Source organism: Aspergillus bombycis, assembly GCF_001792695.1.
Source record: "Aspergillus bombycis strain NRRL26010 chromosome Unknown contig00137, whole genome shotgun sequence".
Classification (NCBI taxonomy): domain Eukaryota; kingdom Fungi; phylum Ascomycota; class Eurotiomycetes; order Eurotiales; family Aspergillaceae; genus Aspergillus; species Aspergillus bombycis.
In genome coordinates, this window is record NW_019170139.1 from 64,345 (window position 1) to 80,920 (window position 16,576).

General features: G+C 47.7%; 4 protein-coding genes across 4 annotated transcripts; all 4 read right to left on the reverse strand.

Moving 5' to 3' along the window:
* Positions 1-1,219: 1,219 nt before the first annotated feature.
* On the reverse strand, positions 1,220-1,667 carry ABOM_010729 (uncharacterized protein; the record flags this gene model as incomplete). Its single annotated transcript, XM_022537857.1, has 2 exons — positions 1,220-1,341; positions 1,379-1,667. 2 exons carry the CDS (start codon positions 1,665-1,667, stop codon positions 1,220-1,222), a joined length of 411 nt encoding a protein of 136 aa, XP_022384325.1.
* A 3,252-nt stretch (positions 1,668-4,919) lies between these two features.
* ABOM_010730 (peptide MFS transporter) lies at positions 4,920-6,819 on the reverse strand (the record flags this gene model as incomplete). The annotated part of the gene is made up of 3 exons (XM_022537858.1): positions 4,920-6,098; positions 6,152-6,698; positions 6,788-6,819. 3 exons carry the CDS (start codon positions 6,817-6,819, stop codon positions 4,920-4,922), a joined length of 1,758 nt encoding a protein of 585 aa, XP_022384342.1.
* A 3,108-nt stretch (positions 6,820-9,927) lies between these two features.
* ABOM_010731 (non-canonical purine NTP pyrophosphatase) lies at positions 9,928-10,928 on the reverse strand (the record flags this gene model as incomplete). Its single annotated transcript, XM_022537859.1, has 4 exons — positions 9,928-10,002; positions 10,065-10,132; positions 10,189-10,225; positions 10,752-10,928. 4 exons carry the CDS (start codon positions 10,926-10,928, stop codon positions 9,928-9,930), a joined length of 357 nt encoding a protein of 118 aa, XP_022384343.1.
* Positions 10,929-11,734: 806 nt separating this feature from the next.
* Positions 11,735-13,295, reverse strand: ABOM_010732 (T6SS phospholipase effector Tle1-like catalytic domain-containing protein; the record flags this gene model as incomplete). Its single annotated transcript, XM_022537860.1, has 3 exons — positions 11,735-13,029; positions 13,083-13,097; positions 13,202-13,295. 3 exons carry the CDS (start codon positions 13,293-13,295, stop codon positions 11,735-11,737), a joined length of 1,404 nt encoding a protein of 467 aa, XP_022384344.1.
* Positions 13,296-16,576: the final 3,281 nt, after the last annotated feature.

The window sequence follows — 16,576 nt, forward strand, 5'->3', positions numbered from 1 at the left end:
CCATCCACTGACTGGTTAAGGAATAGGCATCCTCAATTTCAACACTGCCCCGGATTTTCTTGGGTTGCTCCGCCTCGGCCCTCCTCTCATGATTAGAGTCTTATAATGCTTGAGATCGTCATGATCTGCTGAACTAATGAGCTTCTGCGCCAATGATAGCCGGCTTATTGCACATGCCATGGTGTATATTGGAATGGTCGTTGCAAAGTAAAGTTGGAGTGGCTCAATCAACAAATAGGTTGGTTTCAATATCGAAGCGAGACCCACACTGTCGATCAAACGCTCGTACTCGTACCAAGCACCACATTGGGGTGTCTGCTGCAGAACTCCGCGACAGAATTGATAGACCGCAACTGCCTAGTAGCCGAACCCGAACCCGAACTTGGAAACGATATCGAATACTTAAGGTAGAAACCGACAACATCAAGTTGCCTAGAACAATCTGTCGAGGTATTGATCGTCAACAGGCTCCATGATTAGTCAAATAGGCTGAAATGGATCAGTCCTAATGTATCATCCTTTCATGCTCCATAATCCTGTGTAAGCCACCGCTCATGGCTTCAAGCCCACATTATCTTAGGGTAGTTGATCGCTGGCTTTAGTACTAGTATTAGGCAGTGATCACCGGATCGTCCAATGCGGTTCCCCTGACCACCAACCACGTTGAATATCCTCCACCTCTCGCACCACTGACCTGTCAAGGCACAAGTTCTACTACTGACATCCGCGTTCCTAGCCATTTCAACCACTCCGTTTTCTGGTTGCCTTTCTTTCCTCTCTCAGAAATTTGAGGATGTCATCAGGAAGCTCGTCCCCATATGGCTTTTCTTGCTACATATGGTTGCTTTGCTTTTGCTGCAGGTTTCCCGGATATGGGGGGCGGTATAGCCTCACCTATGAAGGGTATGGCCACCGCATCCAGGGCCTTGTAAGGAATATCACCACGCTCTACCCAGCAAAATTCTAGTAGGCAGCGGGGGATATAGGCTGAATATCTAAAAGTATTTCTCATATAGAAACGAGCTAGAAGAAATGTATCAAGTCTCTAGTACACCAATGTATGAATGTAGCTCCTATGTAAAACTGCACCATGCTCCTTACAGGCCTCTGCCACCCCGTTAGTGAGAATCTCTATACTCCACAGAGAGAACTCAATCTCCACAACAGTAATATGACACACCACTGCTGCTCGGCTGATGGTGGTGGCTCCGACCTCCGATCAACCCACAAACCCAATTTGGCCCTCGTCCACCAGTTCTTTGAAGGCCCCCACGGTCTCCTCCAAAGGGATATTCCGGTCCATACGGGTGGGCCCGAAGATGTCTATCTTCTTTACACCCCCTAGGATCTCATTGCACTCAATGACGCTCAACCTTACCCTTTCCCACGTGTTCCTCGGCGGTGGCGTCGAAGCAGGCATGCATGAAGAGGGTCACTTTGGGCTCATCCTCCGGGTACTTCTCAAAGCAGCGCCGCAGCAGCCATAGGCCAGCAGTAGGGGGTTCGGGGGACATCCCATAGATCGAGGAGCTGGACCAAAGAGTTGCACCCCCAGCGATGGCAGCCTTCATGGCTGCAAAGGCTTGCTCACCAGGGGTCTTCAAAGGACGCCAGGTCATTCCTAGCAGACCGAAGCCTGTGGGAGGGAGGGGTTTTAAGGCAGCCATATACATAGGGGTAATTGTTATCTATTGCTCTCAGGATGAAGTTTTGGTATTTTACATTTCCAACCTTAATACCCCCCAGCGCAGTGACTTCTATCATATAAATGATTTAGGGCGGGGTTAAAACGGAATTTAGGTCGGATTACGATTATCTCCAGCCCACGCTATCAGGGTTAGTTCTTTGTGCATCTTCCATCCTGGTCAATGGAACTATTAGAGGGCGAAGCTAAGCCCCGAAAATGGAGCCAAGTTAAGACCCGAGTGCGTTCAGGCCCTAACCACCGCCGTGACATGATCCTCGAGAAAAGGGAGCTGAGAGAATCGCCCTAGATGGCTTAATGGTTAAATTATATGGTGACTTCATAAAGAATACTACGGTCATGGATCCTAGTGAGCTAGTTGAACATATTGAAAGGTTCTCACGCGCTCCATCTAGTCTTAGCATCGTGGAGCGATGTCGGCTGTGAAAACCTCAGTCAAGCCATGGTGGTGGAGATGGATAGCACCCATCAAATGACATATGCAGTAGGTACTCAGCAACACACCGGGATATAGAATCATTGAGAGACAGGCCTGTCACCGTTGCAACTTGTCCTGGTCTATGTTGATGTCGATTGTCGTCACTTTGAGACCCTTTGTCAAGGAACCACCACGTCACACGACCAGCTGGCCAGGGAAACTCATATGGAATCGTTTTTGATGAGCTGGTGTTTTCCGTCACTCATAATCACTGCAACTGAGCCAGGCTAATCACTTAGAAAGGCTGTTACGATACTATCAGTCCCATCGAATGATCGTGCAACTAGACACCGATGCATTTGCCACGAACAATGTGGCCCGAGCTCTCGCTTCGCCAACAGGGAGGTCTGATGTATAAATGCAGTATTTATGTCCCTTGCTAGAATATCATGATCCGTAAACTCACAAGACAAAGAGGTGATGTGCTAGCTTGTGCCATGTTAGCATTCCCCGAGTTTCTACGCAACACTGGCTATCTCAAGCCAAACAACCTGAACCAAACGACCCTCCATTTAGGCATTCGTAATCAATCGGAATCTCTTCCAGTGGCTCCAAAGCCACCCGTACTATTCAGCCAACCGTGCTCTTTATTGACATCGATGGACCAAAGGGCCGTCAGAGCATTGCTCTCAGACAACGGTATTCTATCCTGCCAGGACGGTCGTTATTCAAGATCTGCCCCAAGTTGGAGGAGGTTAGACAAAATCCGCTCCCTGACTTTGAGCGAATTGAGATCAAAGCGTACGATGTGTTCACTCTGCAACCCGTCATCAGGCTCGGGGATACCACTTTCGAAGTGTTCTCCTTGACTGGCCCGATGACAAGTGTCGAGGTATTTTGGAGAATGTCGAAGCAAGTATGGCTCCGACTCCCTCTTATTACTGGATGGGATCGTCGTGTCTGAATTACATGGCCCCTGGAGAGCCACCCTAACCGATATGACGATGGCCGTTGCGTAAGCACGAATCAAGGAATACCCCAAGCCTGATATAAATTTAACTAGACAAGAAAACTAATATAAGCAATACACGTCCCAGCATTTATCACGGTGCGCGTCTATCCATATATTTGTCTCTATCCCTCAACGAGTGACGTCTGATTTTGTCTCCAACCTGCAATCCAGCTTGGTAGGCGTCCAACTAAGGATATCCGGCAGGCTTTCTACCAGAGTAAACATTCAATACAGCCCCTGGGATCAACAATAAAGAATATACAAATATATCCGCGTTCTTGGCCTCTTGATTTTCAACCTATGGGTCTCCATCCCTCTCCATCCACCATTGATAACCATCGAAGTCACCATTCGGCACCGCACAAAACACAGACGAAGATAAAGGTCGTCCCTTATGTCAAGAAAGCGTCGTCAAGAAACCAGTTGATACATATCCGTTAACTACTGCCTTGTTCCTAAAGGGGAGTGCTGATCATAGAATAGGCATGCCGAACCCGTCAATTTATCTGTAATTCACCATCAAAACAGACCGTACATTCGTCAGCTTTCATATTATACCTACTTGTACCTGTCTCCCACTAATCCACCACACAATATACAATGTTCCCTAGTCCGTACTATACACAATCCAGAAAACTCACTTATCAACCTCAAACCTTTACCAACCAACCCATTCCCATAACCAATCCAATCCACACAACACCCAACCAATAAAAACCCCCCCAAACCAGATCACTAATCCAACCGTCTAACCTAAAGCAAGGTACCAGGAACCACCCACCGAACATCCCAAAAGAATCAACTTAAAAAAAAATAAAAATAAAAATAAAGAGAGAAGACAGCCCGACACAAATCCCCACCCGCCCGAGTCTACCTAATGCGGACTAATGCTAGGGCCAAACTAAGCTTAATTTGTGCGAGGTGGAGCAGGTAATCCCCAGGAGCCAATGGGAATCGGAGGACGGAGCTCCGGCAATCAGATGTTTATGTTTGTCATCGTTTTCGGAGGATGGGCGGAACTCCGAGTTCCTGGGCTCTATTTACCAGCCATTCCTTTTTTTTTTTTGTGGGAGATTGCAGTTTAGGCGACATGGTGTGGTATAGAGTGGGTTTTCATAAGAGTCTTGGGGGAGGTAATGGTATGATTCTTGCATTCTGGTGGTGGACTACTGTGTATATGCGAGGTGTTTAATTTAGTCTCCTTGCTTTATGCGGCTCGGAGCTGCTGAGGTGGTACAACAGATGTACATTGTATACTAGAACATTTTGTCATGTGAGCGATATGGGGTACAAAAGTACTTTGTACTTTGAGTTTAATAGATGTCTCATGTGCATTAACAGATAACGAGGATTTGTGATGGAATCTTGTCATCAAAAACGTGGTGGTCCCACCCACGTTAATCTGGTTTAATCCGTTTCGGGGTCTGTTTAATTTGAACATGTGCGGGTCCACATGGTGAGACACACTCCATCGGACCAGCTCCGGGATCAAGACTTTGGTTTGGGACGGAACTCATGTGGTTTTGGTTCTGGTTCTACTCTGAGTCATTGGGATGCGAGAGAGGCAAATTCTTGGAATGAGTCAAGTGTTCATTGATTCAACGTGATCGAACGTGATTCGTATATACATTATCTCGTCTTACTCGTCTCATCTGCTCTGCAGGTGCTATTGCGCGAGCCCGCGCGAGATCAAGCATGTCCGACCACGGGTCAGGAACGAGAGATTAGTATCTATGTATGTAAAAAAAAAAATCGAGAAAGGAAAATTATAGTACAAAACGAGATTAGTAGTTCTCCTCCTTCTTCTTCTCGCCCTCCGCCTGCTGAACCGCAGCTACAACGTCATCATCGGCGTCGAGGGCGTTCATCTCGTCTTCGGAGTAGTTCAGATGGCGGTACACGATGAAGAAGATGATACCGGCAAGGAATGAAGCAACGGCAAGACCGACGAACATCCACAAGATGGCGGGATCGTAAGCAGCAGGAGTAAGGGCCTCGGCAATGGCGGCACCGAAAGCATTGGTGAGGAGGTACATGGACTGCACGAAGGACTTCATAGTTGGGGGCGCCTTGGTGTAAGCGTACTCAAGACCGGACACCGACGCGAAAATCTCGGAGAGACCGATGAACACGTAGGCAGGGGTCTGGATGGCAATATGCACGCGGTTACCAGTGGTCTGTCCGTTAACGATGGAGGCATCACAGCCAGGGTGCTCGTAGCAGGGTCCGGCGGAGTAAATGAGATGCTGAACAATAGCGGCGTACATCATAGCCAAAGAGGCGACGATGAAACCCAAGGCGATACGGGTAATAGGGCGGAACTGGATGCGACAACGACGGAGCAAGGGGTAGACCGTAAGTTCCAGAACCGGGATGAAGACGATAATGGAGATAGGGTCGAAGTTCTGCATCAAGTCGTTGGGAACGCCATGACCCTCCATCTGATCGGCCTGAGTGACAAAGTTACCTGAGAACTGACCGTAGACGACCCAGTAGATGGGGTAGAAGGCGAAGACTTTGCAGGCAACCAGGGCACGCTTAAGCTCGTCGATGAAGTGATCGTCCCAAGGCAAGTTAGTCCTTGGGTTGCTGCCACCGTGCTCGGCCTGCCAGGTGGGCTTGGGCGCGTCCATATTACGATTGATGACCATAATCCACAGCGCCTTGAAGGCGTTGGTGATGATAGAACCCTGGGGAGGACGGACGACGTAGAACTTGCGTCCAACGATAAGCACACAGGAACCGCAGGCGAACATGCACAGACAAAGCAGATAACCAGACCAGTAGCCGATATCTCTCTCCATGTAGGGAGTAGCCAGCAACGAGAGAGATCCAATGTTGATGCAGCCGTAGAAGATCATGTAGATACGTTGAATAGTCAAGGCAGGATCGATGACCACCCGCTCGCCAGTCTTGGCGATGGTCTTGATAGCCATCTTCTTCCGCTTGTATTGGTCGGCAATCTACGTGGATATTAGCATGAATTCGTATCCAAGCATCGTCGGTGATTACATACCAGAGGAGCCACGTTACTCTTAATACCACCAGTTCCCAGACCGACGATCAGGATGGCGACGATGAAGCCTCCCAAACCAGCACCGTGTTCAAGAGACGAGGGAATCGAAGTGCAAACCAGGATGAGCAAACCAATCATATAGATAATGGAGAAGACAACGATGGTCTTGTATTTTCCGAGGTACTGATCGGCAACAATAGCACCAACAATGGGAGTAACGTAGCACCAGAACTGGTTGAAGGTGGTAAGACCAGTGGCACCCTGATGACCGAGGCCCAGAGCACCACGTCCTTGACTACCATCCAGAGGAAGGTTCGCGTAGTTCTGGAACAAACCGCTCATACCGTAGTATGTGAAACGTTCGCAAAGTTCTACAATAGCGACCAGCCAGGCAGAGACGGGCAAGTTCTCCGCAATATGGCGCAAGCCCTTGATTTCATCCTGAGTGGGCTCTTCGCCATCCGGGGTAGGTCCCAGAGCCTTCTCGTTCGCCTCAAGGACGTCCTTTTCATCGATTACATCCGTGGCATTGTAATGGGCCTGTTGTCTGCATAGAGGTTAGTCGTGAACGAAGACATGTAGTAGAGAACAAAGACGAGTGCAGGAAGAACTAAAGAAATAGAAGAAGACACTTACTGAGACAACTCAACCTCACGATCTGAAGACATTGTGAAGAGGACCAGGCGAAAAAATATCCCCAGAAACCAGAGGGGATAGCTTTGCGGGACAGAAATTCGTCTCAACGGTTGCGCACGAGGTCAAGAACTCAGGAAGGAAATGAGAGCCACCTTATATTCCTGTTCCTAGTGGGAAAGCCTGGTCTGGGATCCGATGCGGGACCGTCTTATCATTCGAAGCGACCTATGCGATCAACGAAAAGCTGGGAGGCTCCATCGCCGGCAAAATTACGGCGAGAAACCAATGGAGGGCACGATGGGGAAGGGTTAGCGTGCCCTCGGATGTAACCCCAAACAAGAGATGCGAAGATATGACAAGAGATGACAAGAACGGTTAAGCATCCGTCGAGAACGCCGGAAACTCTTGTGATTGGCTCTGGCGCGGATTCTCGAAGCCCGGCACGAGATCACTGACCAGTCGGAGTTTGCCGCCTTGTCGAAAAAAATTCCTATTCAAAGATGGCAAGAGTAAAAAGAAAAAAGTAAAAAAGTAAATAAAACCAAATAAAAAAATCTGTTGGCATTGGTCGTGTCATGTTCTCGACTCAGCGGAAGAATTTTTAAATTTTGTCTTTTTGCCCCCTTTGGTGATCGCACACAAAATGCATGATGCAAGGTTTTTTTCCCCTTATCAGCACCCACACTGGGGGCGAACAACGTCGGTCAACAGAATGTCTTTGATCAGCTCCTCCCTCGGTTGCGGCACGCGCCCTAGTCTAGTTTGATGAAGCGCCTTCAATTAACAATCGTCAAACGCCACCGGTATACCCGAATTCGGAAATTTTGTTAGGTAACATAAACCCATCCTGGGGAGTTCACCAGAGTCGATTTGCCGTTCAGATTGGCAGATAAGCACGACACAGCTTATTCGTAAGCACGACAGACCAGGTGCTAGGACTTATCAGCGACTTCAAAAGTTCAAACCATCCCATTGTCGGCGGTTCACCCCGCGTGAGGTCCGGTGGTGGACCCATTTGAAGGTCGTCGAAATACCCGGATGGGAAGTGATAGCCACTGTTGATGCGACACATGGACGCTGAGATACTGTGCGGTAAATAATTTTCCCCAGTTCACGAAGTTTATTGCTTCTGCCGCAGTCGTACTCCGTAGCAATGCGATGCTACCCCAGAAAGGCGGAGGGGGAAATGATCGATCGACCCATCAGCCATGCAGGTCGTGCATGGTACTTGACCAATCATCCAACTATCGTTGAGTAATAAATATCCTGATTCTAAGCCGGGGTTGAGGCCGTATTCCATTTCCTTATCCTGGCTGGGGTAGCTAGCCGTCGACTAGTAGTGGTAGGCATCTGGGGTGGTAGTCACGACAATGGAAGGAGGAGAGGCGGAGTTCCATCGGGAGTCCGGCCGGGTTAATCCGCCAGGGCGAGTTCATTTCGCTTGGTGTTGGTGTTGGTTTGGCATCGTCTGAGGGTCAAAGACAATGGACGGCGGTTAGTAGTGGAAAGCATATCTGTGTCATGAAAACCAGTCAGAACACAATTAAAACACCATTATTAATATCAATAATATCTCCCTCCATTAAGAAAGATAATAAAAGAAAATGAGGGGAGCAATAAATTGAAAAAAAGGTTAGCAGAGACAAGTCGGCCTCCAAGCTAGATCGGAGGATAGCGGCCGACGAGATTAAGTACTCGAGCCTTGACGCCTTATCGCCCAGGCCGCGCCTTCCGACTTCGCTCTCCCGTTCTCCAATTCACTCCCACCCAATTCGTCACCGGGGCTAACATCTTGGAGTTTAGTGGCCTTACCTCGACAACAACCATTCAGGGAGCTTGTTGCTCTGTCCAGGCTCGTCTCCGGCTGAGGGCGTATCCGTTTCCATGCATCCCTATAGCCATCATGGTTCCGTCGACTGGCGAGAGCGGCGATCTCCTACAGCCGGAACATTGCCGTGTCTCGTTTGATACAGTCTGACGCGATCGGTCGCAACGCTGGAATTGTAATTCTTGGATTGGGGGGTGACCCTCCTTTTTATCTTTTCCTACCTTTAGGTTAAACCAAGAGCTCGCTTCCCCTCATGGGGAATTGAGCGGCGCAATGGCGAGCTTGTGATGCCGTTAGCCCTATCTGGGCGTTCTTGACTTTCTTGGCTGGAGATAATGACTGGGCAGGAGAAACTTGGCGTTGAATGGCAAGCTTGGTAGCCTATCGAGACGTTGAAGCGAACTGAGTTTCAACCATGCGGTTGACGCCAAAGGATGCTGGCGTTGATATAAGTCTCGTGTCCATTACAACTGGTCCCCATGGCGGCGTACGGCTTTGGAATAACTGCGACTATACCCCTCCAGGTTGTACAATTCGAGGACCCCCAAGGGTCAAATAATCCTAGCAGGCTATAGCTACAAGGGCTTGATTGGATTGTCGGCACTGGTATACTCTAGGCCTGAGAGACTTGCATATACTTCGTGGATTTACGGAATAGTTGTGCCTTAAAAGGCTTCCCCATTCCGATAATTACCCATCAGGTTAGCAAAGTACTCTCTTGAAGCGAAACGACTTGATCGAGCTTACTGGCCTTCAACGCCGATGTCAGAACTATCCAGTTATAGACGGCTTGTATTAACTTCATTGAGTCATCCTGGGTCCACCACTCCACGGGTCGGGGTAGGGCAGCAGTCTCTTTGGCCAGTAGATCAATTAGGTTTAGTAAATGCCGTCCCGGAGTTCTGCTACACGTCCGGTTATTCTCATACTTGGGAGATAACGCAATGGTCGGACTGGCTGCGACACCTGAAATTGCATCATTTAATCTCAATCTAAGGTCACATTTGCGGGCCTGTATAGACCTTTGGGGTAGCACTCTCGTATTAGGTTAGGTTACTCATAGATCCCCAAATTTGGTTCAAGTGTGTTGGAGTAGTCTTGTTTACCAGCCGGGAGATATATATCGGCCGAATAAGACTTATACAATAACATACCAACCCATATGCATTGAACACGCCCTTGCTCTTCAGAAAGCCACATTTACGGGCGACCTACCATGTACTCAAACATATATCAACCAGCATGACATAGGTGACTCAATGCATTCTCTATCAATTCTAAAAACTCAACGATCTATATCACCCAAACGCCCTTAAACAGGTCCCCTAGTGCCCAACAACCATTTCCTAAACTTCACCAACGCCTTAAACCGATGCGAAAGTCCATTCTACCCAGTCAGCACCCTTCCTTACACTATATCATGAATACCATCGAAACTGAAAAGCCTACCTTCTTCTCAACTTCCATCTCAGCCAACGTGACTCCCTCCCCCTCGACCTCAAAAATGGGTTCCCAACCTACCAACATCAGAGTTAACACCAGCAAAGCTACTCAATTGAAAAGTGACCCTTACCAAAAGAGGAAACGCCCCTAGCTGGAACAATCCATCCCTTAATCAATCGAAATTAGATACGAAATACTAGTAATTCCATACATTGTTGAATAGGAGTAACGTACCTGCAACCGACCTTGGAACAAAAGAGGCTCATGCCCTGGCCCCGGAGAGTACCCGAACGTACATACTGCCTCGGCGGTTTTATCGTCAAAGGCTGAAAGGATTCTGTTGAGGCCTTCGTTGCCTATTGTTTCGACGAATGCTTTGCTTTTATATATACATGGTTTGATCAGTCCTTAGTTCTCTCCTTCTAGACATATGTATACAGAAAACAAAATATCTACATCCAAAAGCACGAAGACGGGCAAAGACAGGGAAGTAAAGGGAAAATACATACACATAAGCCCCAGGCAACCCACCCACGCGCGCATCTCAAGCGCCGAATCCTCAACCAGTACCGGCCCTCCTATCTACATTTCCCCGACGCCAATTAACACCGCTATTTCATATACCCACTCCATCCCTTTATAAACGATCCGAGTAATCCAAATATTCAGTAAAACAGTGGTCCATTATCTTACAGTCTCGGCTGCCGCGCGACATTTCTCACGCGTAATTTCTTCCACACTACCCTGGATCTCGGGGAGATTGATATCTAGGACTTCAAGCGTGGCAGTAGGGCCCAGGATGGCTTTTACTTCTAGGACTTTGTTTTTGTTCCCTGTCACGAAGATCAGGGGGGTGTTGGATTCGGTCATTTTGGGGGTGAGGTCCGTTGTTGATTTGAGGGTCTGTGAGTGGATTAGTTTTACTGCGTCATCTAATCTAGATTGATTAATGGGAGTTCTGGTCATGTGATTTAGTTGTTTAGTTATTATGCCTTTGGCAAAATGAGAAGTTGGGGTTTAGTTGGTGATTATTTGAGTTATGCTAGTCTATTGGGATCTTATAATTCCGATTAGGAACTTGAAGTTATTTGGGTTGATTAAGAACATGGTGAAGACGACGTGGTTGTAGTGATACGGTGCGTGGATCGCTTAGAATAAGGTGTTTCCGACAATGCCGAGTCAATACCGAACACGGCAGTTCGAGTCCGTATTCCGAGTGAGGCTGTGACTCAGCAGGGTTCTTGACATCGCGAGATCGGAGTGACTGGCGGATATCTTAGGCTATGATCGAGAGTTGGTGCAGACATTGGGAACCAAGTTTAGACTTAGACTGAAAGGTGACCACAGCACTAAATCCCTCGTACAAACACCACGCACGACTTATGTTTTCCCAGTCTGACTGTTTATGGCCAATGTGGTCAATCTTCCCATGATAATAAGCTAGTACTAACTGATCTATCCGTCAAGGAATCCAGAAAAGGGAATGGTGCTCTGATACAGCCGGAAATGTGTATCGGGAGAACATGGGCAGGAGAAGGTATAGGTGCAAAGGAAATGGCTGACCATGGTCTTAATTAGCTTTTCGCATTATCTGCATCCTTGATTGTCCCTCACAACCGAGCAATGCCACTTTTGTGCAAACAGATATTCCAAAAGAGGACCCTCTTCCAAAATACTTATACACTAGGCTTTTCCCGAACATACGCCTCTCGCACACGATCGCCTTTATGACACCAGACTTTCCACTCCCTGATCTCAAACTGGGCACAGACTTTGCCCTTCCTATCTGCAGGACCCTCCAGGATAATATTCATTGGTCGGTAGGTTGTGTCAGCTTTCATCCGTTCAATCGCAGAAACGTGGATCTGCGCATATTTCGGAACGTCTCTACTCCTTCCCCGATGTAGTGGCCACCGAGTGGGTTTCCACGAGCCATCGAGCTGTAGCACCATGCGCCGAAACGGTATATGCTCCATCAGAAACCAAAAGCGAGTTGATTTGCTTGAAATGCCCTCGCCCGCTTGAAGATTATCATGCAGTACGCCTTTAGTGCTCGAAAGGTGAAGGGACTTGGAAAGATCCCCAGGGCTGTCCCGAGCTAGCTTTTCGCTATTTCCATTCACAGAATCAGCCTTAACTTGCCTCTCGCTGTTCATGAGTATATCGAGCTTTTCTTTATCGAAATGAAGCCCGGCGTGTTGAGCCTCGTACACCATCCAAACAAGTGGCCCATGCGACAGCCTCCAATCTTCATCTTCAGCAAAGTCCCAACCTCCGCCCACGTCTGAATGACAGCCGGGGAACCACACTTCCTGAATATCTTGCTTGCCTGGATCGCCGTCACCCCCACAGGTTTTTGAGCCTTTATAACTCCATGGCCATAGGCGCCGATGAGGCTTGAATTGGTACTCCTTTTTGGGCTCTATTAGGACTGGGTAGAACTTGACCCTGCGTTCGTCGATACTCAATGCATGTCTGATTATTTCGGAATTCGGCTTCACTTCTGCGTTGACCTGGAACTCGGCTGTGCTGTTGACAGTATCGAATAAACCAAGGACGTGAACTCGATCTACTTCGCGACAAACTGTGTCTCTGGAGGCCCTCAAAAAGTTCAAGGCTTTCTCGCTCTCCTTCTTTTCGAGTGAGTTGGTAGCTCCGACCGTCAATTTGTAGGACGAAAATGCCTCCCAGATGAAGGGAATCATCTCTTCGTTATCGGCGGACAGCAGCCCAGCGTGGTCCAGCATCTCGTTCAAAAAGCGAGCCGTGTATGCTCCTCGGGAAAACCCGAAAATATAGATCTGGGATCCGGCGCGGTAATGTCGCATGAGGAATCTATACCCCCCAAGGACATGTTGGTCGAAGGAGACGGCCAAGGCCGAGTCAACAAGTTTGCTGCTGAAGAGCTTACTGCGACGTCGCAAAGGGTTGCTGCTGAGAGAGGTCGGAGAGATCTCGGTTCCAACACCAGCTGTTCTTGATTTAGTACATATTTTACAAGGGCGACAGAATGGGGTGCGGTACGCTGATAGTAGCAGTCTGCACTCAATGTTAGTACGCCCGTACATCTGCACAGGGGGGAAGAGACATTCATAAGTTGTCATCGTCTCGCTTGAGCATGCGGAAAATCTTTAAGATATTACTTTCGGTGCCATCTGCCTGGAAGGTATTGGATGTACCATCGAAACATAGGACGATGACACGCTCCGCACGTTTTCTATGCTCGGGGCAGGACATGGTCAACACGTAACGACAAGGGGTTTTTGAAGATTATACAAAAACGTAGTTGGGGAGAGATGGATCTGTCCTTATAAGGTTTCAGTTTCGCCTTCGTGAGCTAATGGATCTCTTGCTGGCTCGCGTCAAAGCTCGCGTTCTCTGCCCCTTTCTAGGCGTGATAACGCCGATCATTATTGAGCTGAGGTTTCGATCGACGCCCCACAGTTCGTAGGCTAGCTGAAAACCTGCCCAACCAGCGCTTGAAACTGCTGAGTATCTAGGGACACGAGGGATCTACCATCTCCACCTTGCACATCCCTCCTTTTTTCAAGTCAAGGAACCCGCATTAGACTATTCGTATTACTGATCATCATAGGCAGTGGTTTGCCAAAGTCCAAGCGTCAGATCTGGTTGGCCTAATGACACCTCGATAGGTTGGGAGAGAGTTGTGACAGCGACGTGCATAGTATACTATAGAACTTTGTCTGGTATAGTGACATCACGAGACTCTCAAAACATCAACTTCCACATGGATCAAACTTTGAAATTTACACCAAACATCAGCTCCCATTTACATTTCGTTTGCAGTCAATCACTTAGTAAGCCAGGCGCTATTAGTTAACTAACTAACTAAATGAATTGTATATAATACTAGTAGCATTATAGTAATATGAATTATCTATGGAGATATGATCATAGTATAATGTCGAATCCGTTGAACCCTACTGGCTATGCGGTTGATTTCTTCAGCGGATCTACCCGTTTATTGTTCACTTCCTGTCATCATCACCGACGGACAAAACTTCTCCCGTTCATCGAGGCGCTCTTGACCAGCTACCAATTTCCGAGAAATGATTCGAAAGCGATTATACCATATCGCTGGGTCAAGCGCTCAACGCGTTGACCAGTAATAACACGCCCGCCACCACCGGGGACCTTCTAGTCCAGAACCAAATGAAGTATAAAGGTAGTCCTGCTCTCATAACCCTGACAATCTTAGCAACTTCCAATAAGTTCAAGTCATTCTCCATTGACCAATTATAGATCTTCGCATCCTTAAGAACCTGTCTGACAACATTCGGCTTCCAAATCTAATACATCATCCAAAATATCGCGTTACGCCCCATTATATCTTTGATTCGGATATCAGCCCCATTTTCACACAATGGCCACGCCATGGGCGATGGTTGTGGCGGCCGATTTCAAGCCGCGGTTCCATTTCGGTTTCTCGCACCAGCAGCCAGTAGAACCCTGGTCTTTAGAATACAATCGCATGCAACTGAACAATCTAAAGGATGCATTGAACCAGTCTCAAAATTCTTGATCGGTGTTCGCATATATCCATTCTAACATCTTTTCGTCTTCACCATAGATTCGGTTCATAGATGTGTCCTCCGTCGACGACATGATGTTGGCTCCTTGTTGAATCGAATACTCATCCAGGAAAGGATTATATCTGGTTCGTCCACCCGCATCGAGCTCATTATCCTCCCTCTTGTGATATACTATTGCAAAGTGTAAAGCAATGAAGTTTCTGGACAAAGAAGAAGCCGACACCCGCACCATTCCCAGCCAGAAACCTCGCCATAAGAACCAGATTCTTCAATGCAACGAATAACAACGGGTCCAGCCGTAACTATTCACATCATCAATACTAAAATCACGGTTACTCACCATCCACTTTGCAATATCGATCTTGCCCGCTTCAGCTGCGTGGTACACAACTAAAGTACCCCTATTACTTCTTGCACTGATATCTACACCGTCATCTACAAGGGCCTTTACCACAGATATTTAGGTCACAGCCCTATCTGGCTCTATGAAAGAGCGTTCTATCGCGTTCATTTCACTGGTGCACATTCGACCCAGCTCACAGCAACAACAAAATACTCAGACCATTTTTCATATTCGCTGTGTACCAGAATGGCAACTCTCTTGCTCAAGTGGCTGAGTTCATGTCGACTACTTTCTCGATCAAGATATTCCACCACAGAGTCGGTGTTCGAATTTTGACTCCTCGCTGCATAATGTAGAGGGCATGATGGTGAAGCCTCGAAGCGTTCACACTCAGACCCTCTAGAATCAGCAGCTTCACATTGCCGAAATGCCCTCCCTCGGTAGCATAGTGAAGGGCCGTCCTCTCTTCAAAGCTGGGTTTATCTAAGTCCTGCCCGTGGAGATTCTATGGAGTTATAATGTAGAGGGCTCGTTTGGTGTTGAATTTAGCTGCGGCATGAAGCTCTCTCTCGTTATATTCGCTCAGCCAGGCGTGAATGTTGTATTGGTAAAGAAGTTTAACGATCTTTATGTCTCCTTCAATAATAATATACAATAACGATATGCTAAAGGGTGTGTGTCTGAATCTTTGGAGATACACATGCAAAAGAACACTTATGGGATACGATGTGGCATTACTCATACTTTCTTTGATTGTTTGCTGCCCCTGTTCAATAATGCAAGAAGGGTATGTTAGATGAATCTCGTCGCCGCAGTTCTACTAATGGCGATGCGTGGGGTCAATCTATACGGAAAACTTGAGGGTTGGAATTCATGAATATTATTGTAGGTCAATTCTTACAAGCCCGTTCCCCATGCTAGATAAACAGATATGATACAGTATCCCAGTTTTCGGGCGGAGTTATATCCTTGTACCATGGTCAATGCCTTGTAACCTAGAAACTAGATCATCTCATGCGACCATGGTTGAGGTACCACTAGAGTTGTGGATGCCGTCTAGTACACTGTGCGCTGGGACTTTTATAGCCCTGTAGGGGCAGTCGTGTCTCATTAGTCGACGGCCAGCTAAGACTGATCAGATCTGTAAGAAGCTCATGTGTTGGCGTATCTTCGATATAGTGTTAAGCTGCTAATTTGCAGCCAAAGTTTACAGGGAAGAACCTATTGAAGGTATCGAGATTTTTAGTGGGATAATTACATTGTCTTGCACCCACTTCGCCATCCATCCCAACCCACAATCAACTAGTCAAGATATAAAGACACAAATATGTTCTATCACTTCGAACCCTCCACGAGTAACCAGCGAACTGAATACGACCCAGGTGATGGAGGCATGTCAAAAACTATCGTTAGTATCAGTTAAAAGCAGCAGATGGTAGAAGGAATCTCACTGACTAGATTGTCTTCAAAACAATGATGCCCCAGGCCCGACCCAACCACCCAACCACGGGGCCCCGGAGAACTAGAAGTTAGTGCTGTGAAGTTAGTACTCCAGGCCCGCCCAACCTACCCAACCAAGGCCTGGAGGCCAATGTGAGCAAACATTATCCCAGGCCCGCCCA